At 50.5% G+C, this 12,535-nt stretch overlaps 1 protein-coding gene across 1 annotated transcript in view; it reads left to right on the top strand.

Moving 5' to 3' along the window:
- The first annotated feature begins 980 nt into the window (after window positions 1–980).
- GALNT16 (polypeptide N-acetylgalactosaminyltransferase 16) overlaps window positions 981–12,535 on the top strand; it is a 58,816-nt gene continuing 47,261 nt past the window's right edge. Inside the window, exon 1 of the mRNA XM_048948188.1 lies at window positions 981–1,273. Coding sequence (XP_048804145.1) covers window positions 1,091–1,273 — 183 coding nt within the window. The 5' untranslated portion in view covers window positions 981–1,090. The remainder of the gene's footprint in view (window positions 1,274–12,535) is intronic.

Here is a 12,535-nt window from a genome sequence, read left to right as displayed (position 1 = left end):
CGGAGGGGGAGGAAGGAGCCACCGATGGCAACAAGCTCAGAGACGGATGTTTTGCCTTATTCTCCCTGTTACAACGCTTTGCCCATGCAGAAGGAGCTCCCTAGGAGCAGCCTGGTGAGAAACCCCAGAGCTGGGGCCGGTTTTCACCCATATGGCATAGCTAGGATCTGCTGCAAAGGCTTTTGTAAGAAAGTTCTGCTGCCGGGTTGGGGCGAGGCAGGAAGATGGAGCCTCTGCCCGGCGAGGGTGCGACTGTGCTCCTCAGCGCGAAGGGACCCGCTCAGGCCCCCAGCCCCTGTGATGGGTTTTCTTTAGACACTGTTAGCTAAACTCTGGGTATCTTTCTTTAAGCCGTTTCTGGTGTGCAGACAGACCTTACGTTCACGTTTCAAACAAACGTGGATGTGTCATCCCACAGCCGCCTCGGTCAGAAACTAAGGCTGAAAATTCCAGCACGGGAGTAACAGCCGAACCCGGCAGCGGCGGTGGCGTTGATGGCACCGCGCCGCAACTGCGTGAGTTTCGCACAATCTTGATTTGTTTCATTTATTAGAATTATGTTTCTCAGGTCACCCGTGCCGGAAAACGGGGCGTTTATTGAAATTAGCCGATGCTTTTGCGAAAGTCAGCGGCGCAATGTTACCGCTGTTGATGTTCATCGTACGCCTACGTCAGAGGCGGCACCGAGATCTCGCCGGGCGGGATGCTGCGGGTACGGCCGCCTCCGCTATCCGCGGGCGACGTCGCCGCTTACAGCGCGGCCACGCTCGGGGTGGGGGCCCGCTTAGGTAAAACGTCGGCGGGGGTTTTCTCCCGCTCCAGGCGCGGCTGAGCGACCGCACTTCCGCAGCGCGCCTGGCACAGCACCGGCATCACCGCCGAGGAGCCGCGCGCCCCTCGCACTACTCGGCGCGGCAGGACCCGCGCGGGGCGGGGCGGGCACGGGAGGGCGGGGCGCGGCGTTAGGACCCGGCGGGCCGGGGCGGCTCCATCGCAGCGCACGGGGGAGCTCCGCGCCGCCGCCTTCCTCCGCCCGCGGCCGCCTTTACCCGGCGCGGCGGTGCAGCCCGGCTCCCGCGGGGCGCTCGGCATGAGGAGGATCAGGGCCAATGCCATCGCCATCCTGACGGCAGCCTGGATCCTGGGCACTTTCTACTACTTATGGCAGGACGGCAAGCCGCGCTCGGCGGCCGCCGGCGGTAGCGGCCGCGGAGGGCAGCGGGCTGCGGGGCGTCCGGAGGCGCGACGGGAGGAAAGCGCCGTGCCCCTCGGAGTGAGTGACCGAGCGGGGCGGGCGGAGTTGGGGCTCTTCGGGTTGATTCCGGCTTCCTCGCCGTAACCATGGCAGCGGGGAGCGGGACGGGCGGCTTCGGGGAGCGGAGCGGTGCTCGCGGAGGTGCTCGGGCTGAGCCCTCGGCTGGGGCGACCGGGAGCTCCGTGTTCGCTTTTCCCCGGGGCAGAAGCGGCCCGGCGGAGCCGTTCCCGGCCGATGCGGAAACTCCTAAGTCTTCCCGAGCCGATGCTCCTGGCACACCGAGGGTGTTACTGCCGCGCGTCGCAGCCTGGAGCAGCCGCGCGGATGCTCCCTATGCCCCCAGCTCCCTGCAGGCCCACCGCGAGCAGAGCGCTGTCCCGCTGCCGGGCCAAGGGCTGAGCTCCTCTGTATGCCGGGCGCTGCCCTTAGCCCCGCTCTTCTGGAGCTCGCTCCGGCACTTTTATTTCTCCGCTTCACCCGCCTACCCTTCTGTTGTTTGGGTTTTGTTTTTTGTTGCTTGCTCTACTCGCTCTCTCAGGGCTGCGGTGTGTCACGGAGTCGCGTGCCCTCCCTCCTCGTGGGGCAGGACGCGGTGCCGTGTTGGATGCCTCACTGCCCGGGCAGCGCTGGCGGCTCAGCACCGTGCGAGCTGCAGCTCAGGGTAGCAAAGCTCCGCGACCCATCCTGCATCCCGGCTGGGCTCGCTCTGGAACCTCTTAACGGAAAGAAATTCTCATCCTTTGCCTCTTGACCCGACTTGTAGCCGGGTGCCCGCGAGGCGCTCGCAGACAGGCTGTGTTATGGGGCCTTTCCTGCCGTGCCCGACAGCAGCGCGGCGCGGTGGCAATGTCGACTCCTGACCTGCATCTGTCTGCTTGCGCTGAGGGGTGGCCGCGCGGTCCCGCGATGTCTGAGATTCACTCTCTTGCGCTGTGGCAGCGCTGGCCCGGGGGGCTGGCACCCCCAGCACAGCCCCGAGGCACCGGGACAGGTTCCGCCTGCCGTACTAGGCGGCACTCGGTGCCCGTCCCTCCCCCATCGGTCGGGCTGCGGCGCTGCCCTCTGCCCCTATCCAGCCCGGGGAACATGCTGCTTCCAACGGCTGTCCTGTGCAAGGCCCTCGGCTCCGGGGTAGCCAAGCGACTTGAGCTAATCGACGATGGCAGCAGCGTTGTGTAAGAGGAACGCGCGCATCCCTTGCGTGCTGCTCGGTCTCTTGGCCTTCCACAGCCTTCGGCTGGCTCCCACTCTCCTCCTCTCCCTGCGAGTGATGATCTGGAGCCCAGGTCTGGGCTCACTGCGGGCAGGGCTGACTCATGTGACTTATGGCTCTCTGGAAAATTATTTCGGCAATTTTCTGCAATTGGCTGCTTCTCTTCCTGGGGGAAAAAAATTAATCACGTCTCTTGGATGAGCGAGCCCATGAGAAGCCTACTCTTGTGTCTGTACCATGGCATTTCAGATCCTGGGCAAATTACAGTGAATTGCATGGTTTTAAAAAGCTGAAGTACTTTCTAGGCTCTCTTAGTTCTCTTAATTATTTTCTCCTGATGGGAAGAATAAAATATCACTTCAGGCCTTGCAGTGCTTCTCCATGGGATCTCAGCTATGGCAGTGGGTGAGCACCCTGGGAAGGGATTGCTGCATGACTGCTTCCCCGGGGATGTCACTGCTGGAATAATGTTCAGTGGCAGCTTGGCAGCCTCATATTTTATTTATGATGTTTATCTCTGAAATGCAGGAATGCCGTTTGCCTAAACAGCAGAAAACAATTGTATTTAACTTGTCCCTTTGGGCCTGTGTAGGGCATTAAAAATTGAAATAAAATAAATGGTTTGCAACAATACTGTTAATGTAATCAGTACAGGGGTACTGAGCCTCAGCACCTGTTGGAGCAGATCTGAGCAAAGCTGTGCCTGTCCTGTCCGTTCTGTTTGGGTGGTCCAAGTGTGGCCGTGCTGTGCCTTGGGGTGCCCAGCTGCTGTGCTGTGCCTGCTGGCTGAGCACTTGCAGCCTTTCAGACTGTGCTGGCTGAGTAACCTGGGAAAGGGCAGGGAAATTGGTGCTCCTCAGAATTGGCTGTGGTTTGCACAGAAGGTCCGTTGGGAGAGGATGAGGTGCTCAGAGGAATGTCTTGCCTCAGAGGGTTTCCCCAGCACGTGCTTTTGGCAGCGTGTGAAAGAGATGCAAGGACAGGACCTGCTGGCTCATGTTGGAACAGGTACACATCCCAGGCTGCAATGCCGGGTGGGCCAAGAGGAGGTGGTTCAAGTGGCAATGAACAGCACGATCCTTGCAGTGCAGGACATGGATCGAGCCACATCAGGTAGTAGAGGAAACATTTGCCAATCACCTTGTATCACTCAGCTTCTAGCATTATTGAAAGTGCTAATAGTAAATTATTTCTTAATTTTTGAAGGCTCAAAGCCTCACTTTCAGTACAGGTGTGCTGGAGTTGAAGGGATACCTGGTGCGAAGAAGGAAATGACTGCACCTGGCAGAGTGAATGGTATGCAGGCTGTGTGACATTTTCTCTGCAGCTGTTGAGCCGCTGGGCTGCGCAGCTCTGCTTTGTGGTGAGCACTGCTCCTGCCCTGCTGCCCCCTGCACCCCGGGGTTTGTAGCACTTTGGTTTCAGTGTGGCAGTGCCTCTACACAGAGCCATCTTGCTGCTGGTAGCCCAGGGCAGCTGGCTCACCAGCTGTCACTCTCCTGTGGGGAGATTGGTAGAGATGCTCTTCTGTAGGGGCATCACCAGAGGCGTGGGATGTGTGTGTGGCTGAGACCTTTCCATCTTGATGTCCTAGATAACAGGGATTTAGTCCTCCCAACCTGTCACAGACCGTCTTATTTTTTCTCTTCTTTCTTTTTAGTTGGAGGATTATAACTGCGGCATTGAGTTTAAAGAAGATCAGAATGCCCAATGTCTGCTTTCTGCTTCTGCCTAGTCTCTCCTAAGGTGCATCCTAACAAAGGGCTGGGGATGGATTAACAGGCGTTAGCATTGCTATGAGTGCTGAAGAATGGTTAGAAAGCTCTCCCTTAGCTCTTGTGCCCCCATGCCAGTGGGATCTGCAGGGGTTGCTCTAGGACCTGCTTGGCTGTATCAGCTCCCTGGCCCTGTGTCTGTGCATCATGTGTGGAGGATTAGGAGCTCCCAGAAGGTGTCTGGCAGGACCAGCAGCTGTAGGGCAAAAGGGTCCCCTTGCTGTTCTTCTGTGCCTCCAGTGCCCTGAGACTCTTGTAAGGCGTTATTTGAGCTCATGAGTGTACCGGAGGCACTCAGTGCTGCTCTGTGTTGAGTGTTCAGAAAACACGATACACAGATGTGCCTGGTTCCTTCAGCTGCACTTCAGCAGAATCTAAAGCTGTAACATCTGAATTGTAAATGAAACAGTGCTAGTGAGCAGACGTGCAGGGTGACTGTTTGAACTCCAGTGTTTATGTAGCAGTGAATCTGAGAAACTAGGAAATAGTGCAGCACACAGCATTTGTTAAATGTCCAGGAATTTGCTCAACCGAGTCTTGTGACACATTCATTAAGAGTAAGTAAGGTTTGGAGATCCGCCTTCCATCATTAATCTTTTTGTCCCGCTTTCCACTACCACGGTTATAACTCCAGCAGAAACACACCTCCTGCTGCTATATTTAACTTGCCAGCCCTGTGTGAAGCATTAATTGTGGTTGTCACTGCTCCATGGCAAGGACTGTCAGCAAGCATGTTGCCAGAAGGTTGTGTTGAATCATTAGAGGGAATTGTTAGCTTTCCAGTTTTGAATCTGAATGGAAGATGCTTCTGTTAGGTCAGGACTTGCTGTTAGTCATCAGTATTTTTCTCCCCAAGGTAAATTCCCATGTCATTTTCAGCAGGAGTATCTGATGCAGCTACGCTGAGATGGATTTTGGTTGCTGCATATCAACTGGTGACCTTTAGGAGCCACGTAGGCTCAGCACCTTGCAGTGAGGGATCACACCTGCTGTGGGGCAGGTCAGGATGGGACTGCTCAGCATGGGATGGGGAAGACTCGCTCAGGTCAGAGATGAGAGACTTGGAGATAAGCTTACCTGATGTGGGGTTGAGGTGAAGCCTCAGTCTTTGCTGAAAGAATAGAAAGAAAGTTTACATTCATTATTCAAATCTGCATGCCTCTGGTAATTAACTCCAGTTTAAATACTAGTGAAGTCAAGAGAGCTTGGATACTGTCTTGTGTGCTGACATGGACTTAAGGATCTCAGCAGTAGATTCAGGCTGCCACCCAGGGACAATTAACATTCAGGTTGTCCTGCTGTTGTAGCTGCCTACACTTTGCCCTTGTTTGGGCTTCACATTTTGTCTTTGCAGTCTTTAAGGACTTGCCCCTATCATTTCTGGTCACCTAAAGCCTGTTGTGATTGAACAGGCTGCCCAGAGAAGTGGTGGTGGCATCATTCAAGAAACATGGAGATGGGGCATTTGGCAACATGGTTAAGTGATATGGTGGTGTTGGGTTGGTGGTTGGACTACACAGTCATAGTGGTCTTTTCCACCGTTAATGGTTCTGTGATTCTGTTATCCGTGCCCTGCCAAGGTTGTGGCAGATTGGTGGAAATAAATTCCGCCCATGACAGGGGGTGAGTCAGGGATGTTCTACCCCCTCAATTATTCCATGTACCAACTCAGGTTACACTTCTCTCCGCTGTTCATCTGAGGGAAGGAGCATTTGAGAATAAGCTGCTAAAGTGGGGAGACAGGCTGGAAAGCTTAGAAGTAGTTCCTCTGTGTGACAATGTTAATCATTAAACTGTGTGCTGGCCGAGTTTCCCCTGCATGCTGGCTGCTGGCACAGGGCTCAGGGGCTGCCTCAGCTGTAGGACTCCTATCATGCTCCCAGTTCCACCTTCAGAAAGTTAAGTTCTGTGCTTTGCCCTCATAAATTGAGGCTTTTCATGTTTTGTTGACCTTAATGTAAAGTGACATCTGTAACCAGTGCCTCAGACCAGTGGCTCACTGCAGAAAAAGTGCATTCATGTGGGAATGTGCTCCTGGCACTTGTGGTTGTTTTTTGCTGTGCCAACGAGTTCTTTAAGCAGATCGATAACAGCACTGTGAATCCTGCATGCTTACTCCTGTCTAGTGACACAAGGCAGAAGGTATAATGGGCAGCCCCTTGTGACTGGGCATATAGCTTTTTGCCACAAGTTATTCACAGCCAAATGCAAACTGCAGCGTTCATTTTTATGAGAGCAGAATTTTGCAGGTGTGGGTTCAGCTGGTTGTTGTTACTTCCCCTGGAGCAGTATATCTGCTCCTGCCCCCCAGCTTTTGTTAGGAGGGCTTTGTAACTAATGTAGACTGGGCAGCATGGGCAAAGTTTGCTGGGTGACTGGATGTCAGAAATGGGTGAACAGGCACTTTCCCCTGTGATGCTGGTGAGTAATGCTGGGTAGTGGAGGCCCTGAGCTATGCTGGGAGATGGATGACCTGTTCACTGTGGCAGCAGCAAGGTGCCACCTCATAAGGGCTGCTTATAGCTGCCAGCAGCTTTGTATGCAGTGTTTAGGCAAAACCAACATTCAGCTCTCAGCACTTGCAGTTTATGTGCTGCAAACTTCAACCAAGAGTCTTCAGTTGGGGGAAAGAAGAGAGGATGGCAGCAGTCTAGTCTCTGGAATCTTTTCACATGGTTTGACTGTTTAACATGCTTTTGCAATGTTCTGGTGTGTGTGCAGGGCCAGATTGAATACTGTGAAACCTACAGATGCTGGGATCATAGAGCAGGGTTCAAGATAATTGGGCTGGAGCTGGCTGCTTTTGCCATAGGAGCCACATTCCCTCATTGAAAGATGTGAGATTTAGGAGGAGAGGACTGCTGCCTGCTCCTCCACAGCTAACCCAACAGGCTGTCCTCAATCAGGCAAGGGATATGTGGTCAGTGGAGCCCTTCATGTTGTGTTAAATGACCAAGAGACCTGACTGTATGTCATGACCTAATGGTATTATTGCAGAGAGTAGTGGGTAGAGGATGATTTTTCTTGAATATTTTCTTTGTTGCCTGGGAAAGAGGCTCTTGCCATCTGATTCAGCTGCTAGGCAGCCAGATTTCTTTCTGCAGGTCAGTAAACAGCAAGTGCTGCTTTCTGCACTAGGAACTGGGATGCTGGCTGCTACACTTATGTCTTAGTGTATAATGTCACATTAGTTGGGAGCTAGATATTGCATGAACCCAAGGATCTGTCTAATAGGGATGTACAGGCTGAAAGCTGCAGATTTGTAGCATCATCTGTTCTACCCTTTATTAGTTAATTTATTTGTAGCGGGGAAACAGTCCAGAGACAGTAAGACTATGATGCTTCAGTTATTATTTCTGGTAAATATTTTTCTGTATTGAGATACCCGTCTGGTGCACTTCACTTAACACATTTCTGGAAAGCCCTTGAGCATCTTTTACAGAAAGGTTAAAGTCTTGATTTACATGGATTGCTCAGGCTCTGATGTGTGCTGTGGACATCTTTCTCAGTGGACACTTGACTGACATTGCTTCCCTGGGGCTTCAGAGAATGTGTGAATAGCAATGGGTCATTTGTGAGAAGGGGTGGTGAGAAGGGATGGTGGGTTAAGGAAAATAGATGAACGTACCCAACTGATGTACAGTGCCAGAATGCTTTCACCTGTGGGGATGGTGCTTCTCTTCCTGATGTGTTTTTGGAATGCAGCATTGAGAGTGCTCAGGTCTCTGATGGCAAGTGTGACAGCTTGTGTACTGCAAGGTGAAGGCCCTCCTAATGAGTGACTTGAATGAGGCAAACAGCAAAGAGCTGTCTAGGGATGGTTCATTGGCTTCGGCCTCACAGGAGGACACGTCACTGTGATTTGTGCTCACCTAGCCACACAGCTGAGTTCTATCCTCAAGCTGGGTTCTTGGCTAAGATAAAGTCCCTGGGGTGAGATGCATGCTATTCACATGGGGTTCTTAATTAGAAGAGTTCATCATAAACATTCACGTCTTTCTCTCGTTAATATAGTAGGGGATAGAATAATTACATCAGCAGAAGCGTCTGTTGCTTACTGCTCATGTGAAATGTCTGCAGACAGGGATCGAGTTCCATGTGATATTGCTGTGCTGTCACTATTGTGTTCTTAATTACTTAATGAATTGCTGACTTTGCACTGAGATAGCTCTGCAAGGCTTGCTCTTTGCTGATCAGGAGATGCTTAAAACTTACACATTCCAAGGCTTCCAGATCTGCAGTGATAAAAGGAGAAAATCATGCCATATTTAAATTCTTAATAGCCCTCTCCTCAAACATCTATGTTCTCGTCTCCTTTACTGCTGCTTGTGGAGGAAAAGATAGGGTGAAGATGTGACTGCTGCCTGGAGATGTGAGCAAAGTAAAATTGTTTTACTGGCTTTAAAGAGCATAAAAATGAGTTTAAAGTGACTGTTGCTTGGCAGAGAACACTGTTATCTACTTTTAATTATAGAACAATGTTTTCATTTTTAAAAAGTCTTTTGTATCCTTATAGTGAATGGAAGTAGTTAATTAACATGGTTGCTTGAGGTTTGTGATTTGCAAGTCTTAAAAGGGGGCTCATAGAAACACCTGCTTCCAGATCTGCCTGCAGCTGTGTCCTGCTCTGCAGCTCCCTTTGAGCCAGGGTGGAAAGGAGGTGCTAATCATTACTCGAGCTCCACAAGATATGATGTGGTCCTGTGGAAACATCACTGAACATATCCTCTGAAAGATCTTGCTTGGGCCATTACTGAATGGGCCGGGTTGGAAGGGACCTCAAGGATCATGAATCCAACCCCCCTGCCACAGGCAGGGCCACCAACCTCCCCATTTAATTCTAGACCAGATTGCCTAGAGCCCCATTCTACCTGGCCTTGAACACCTCCAGAGACGGGACATCCACAACCTCTCTGGGCAGCCTGTTCCAGCACCTCACCACTCTCTCTGTAAAGAATTTCCCCCGACGTCCAACCTAAATCTTCTCTCCCTCAACTTCAAACCATTTCCTCTTGTCCTGCTGTTATCTACCCTTTCAGAGAGTTGATTCCCCTCCTGTTTGTAGGCTCCCTTTAGGTACTGAAAGGCTGCGATGAGGTCACCCTGCAGTCTTTTCTCCAGGCTGAACAAGCCCAGCTCCCTCAGCCTCTCTTTGTAAGGGAGGTGCTCCAGCCCCCCAGTCATCTTTGTGGCTCTCCACACAGACCCTCTCTCCAGACCCTCTCCAACAGCTCCCTGTCTTTCTTGTACTGGGGGCTCCAGACGTGGACACAGTACTCCAGATGGGGCCTCACAAGGGCAGAGTAGAGAGGGACAATCACCTCCCCGAACCTGCTGGTCACTCCTTCCCATTCATCTGGAAGAAGGGATAAACAGCTCTTACAGCTTGCTGAAAGAAGTAAGAATATTTTATTTAAAAACCTGGGTGCACTTACTTACTGTTCTTGCTCTATGAATGTGCTATTGTTATCTTTTGCTCTGCAGGTTAACATGGGCTGTGCTATTTCTCCAGATTTTTGTAGTTGCCAGCAAAGGTGGTGCCTGAGATGTCAGGAAACATGGGTGAAGTTATCCTTACTAGCTGGCTTTTGGGATACACCCTTCATCAGTCCCCCAGTGATGCTTGCATTTCCTTGTTCCTGGGTACATCTCCCAAGGTATTGGTTAGTCTTCTGGCTAGTTGAGTCCTGGTGGCTTGAAGAGATTTCTCTGTTTGCAGAGCACTGGGATGATGACTGAAAGTGGAACTGGTCTCAGTCAGAAAAAGGGAAGGGACAGACAGGCGGATGCAGTCCCTACTAGATTCCAGGCTTGTGTGCATGGCAAACTGTTGACATCTGACGCTGAGCAATGCTACCCCACTATACGCTCCTTGCCTTGCGCTTAGAGGGAATGGATTTACATCAGGGCAGTGTTTCCACCAAAAGCTGCTCATGATCCTGCTGTAGCCTGAACCCCTGCTGTGCTCACTGACCTGAAGGCATGTGCAACTAACCAGCCTGGAGCAGGTATATTGCTGTGGATATGACTGACCTGTCCCTGCTGTGGAGAGAAGAGCACGTGGTGGAGCTGAGTGCAGTACAGTGTGTCATGTTACGGAGGCACCAGTACTGAGGGCACTGATGCTAGCTTGTGTCATTGCTGCCTCTGATAGTAGGTCAGACAGTTGTGTGTGGTCTTTGGAGACTGAATGGAAAAGGATTAGTAGGTGGTGGGTTTATTTTGAACCTGTGACTCATCCTCAACTCCCTAGATCCCACTGGCCCAAAAAAATGTAACAATTTTTAACAATCTAGTTCTGCAAGACTTCTTTGTTGTGATCCTTTCTTTCATTGGTAGTGTCTTAGAAAAATCGTGTAATACTGCTCAATGCTGCTGAAGCCTTAACCTTGCAGCCTCATGTCAGCAGCACTGCTCCAAATCTACAGATTGAGAATGTGGAGCACAAAGGGGCAGAGAGAATTAATTGCTTTGTGCTGATTTTGGGAAGCATGTGAAAGCATGTCTCCATTTGTGCCAGTAGGTAGTATAGGCTGACCATTCTTGCGAACTACAAGTGTTGCTGGATTGTCTGAAAGTCAACTGCTTTGTTAACATATGAAATCTGTAAACTTTTTCAGCCCTTCTCTGTATGAACATCTTACTAGCCAAGTTTACTTCTTGCCAGAAATCATATGTCTGTAGCAGAAGAATTGAACAAGATTGCTGGTGAGTGATAGAGAGTCCAGGTCTCTTTGTAAAAGCAGCAAAGGAAAAAGACTTAAAAATAAAAATATTAAAATTATCCACCTTTGGATGACTGTAGGTGAGACGCTAGAAATGTCTGTGCATATGGTACAGGCCGTAGGCTGGCTGCCATCTTTTTCATCCATTACTCCTCTCATTTTTGTGTCCCCTCATGCAGAAACTACATTATTTCTGAACATGCATAGTTTCTGAACAATATGCCAGGGAGATTTGTATGTGTGTACTTTGGCAGGCTTGAGGTTCGTGTTGCAGCCCAGTTGCAAGTGCATAATGATATTTTAATTGTGACAACTTCTGGAGACTTTTTTTTCAGTACAGAGAGTTTTCATCATCTCTGAAAATAAATATTTTCCTGGTTTATTTCAGGTAGTGACCCACAGAGACCTCATGTTTCTCGTACTACTCTTACTGCACTGGAGTGGTACAGAAGAAGCTGTTTGACCTCCTGAGCTAAACCACAGGAGGTCAGAGGAATGCCTCATGATATCTACCAAGGAAATGGAAATAACTGTCTGAACTGAGAGACTAAACTAGATCAGTCTGTCTGACATGGGTGATTTGTTGGCATTGTTCTCTCCTTGTTGAGCAGAGGATCACCTTGGATGCTTTTACTATACAAGCCCCAGAGTTCTTCAGAAAGTGCAGGTGATTGGTGGCTCCTGGGACTGAGTTGTCTTCCTTACTTTTAGATTTCTCTTTTTCTGGGAGTGTCCCAGAGATGGAACCAGGCCAGGTTCCTTCCTGTGTGAGGACTGCCCAGAAGGGGGTGGCTTCTTTGTCAGATGCAGCATTGCTGTCAGAAGAACAGCATTGACTTGCAGTAGGTAGAGCCCTCTTTAATGGGAGGTGATGTCTGAGCTGGTAACACAACCAAGTCCTGGATTCTGAATTTGTGCAGCTGCTTGGAAGAATCTTTCACAATCTGCTACCTCCTGCAAGGCTGCTTTGGTGGTGCGAACTGCCCTGGCTTTTTTCCCCATCCATTTCCAGAAGTCAAAAGGCAGGTCAAATGTTTAGGATTCAGCTCTGCATCCCTCTGTGTCACCTTATGCATACAGAGTGTGCTTAAGCTTTGGAACAGCTTGATACAAGCCTACAGGCAAATCTGAAATTGGATCATTATTGGTAAATCCCTAAACTACTTGGCATGCTGCGACATGATGGAATGGCTGTCTTGATGCTATCTCCATAGGTCTGGGGAAACAGAGATGGAAGAGCACTCTCATGATTGAGCTGGAGGGACCAGGAGTTGGAACTGCAGGGTTTTATTCTTATTTGGCTGCAAACTGAGTTTCATGGCATCTGCAGTTGTGTAGGTCCTATTCCCCAGAGCCATGGAGTGCGTGGGCTGGTACCCTCACAACCACTGGCCCTCAGCCACCCCATGGAGCAGCTAAATGTTCCCACCAACAACCTAGAACTGAACAGAGGCTCCACTAGCAAAAAACCGGAGAGGTACTTTCAAATCCATTGCAGATTAAAACTGCAGTAAGTGAACACCTGCTTGTGACAGCTAAGTCAAATTGTAGCATCTGAAGCCATGAG

The sequence above is a fragment of the Lagopus muta genome, chromosome 6 (genome assembly GCF_023343835.1).
Source record: "Lagopus muta isolate bLagMut1 chromosome 6, bLagMut1 primary, whole genome shotgun sequence".
In the NCBI taxonomy this organism is placed as follows: Eukaryota; Metazoa; Chordata; class Aves; order Galliformes; family Phasianidae; genus Lagopus; species Lagopus muta.
Note: the sequence above shows the minus strand (reverse complement) of the source record. Positions and strands in the feature narration are given on the sequence as shown.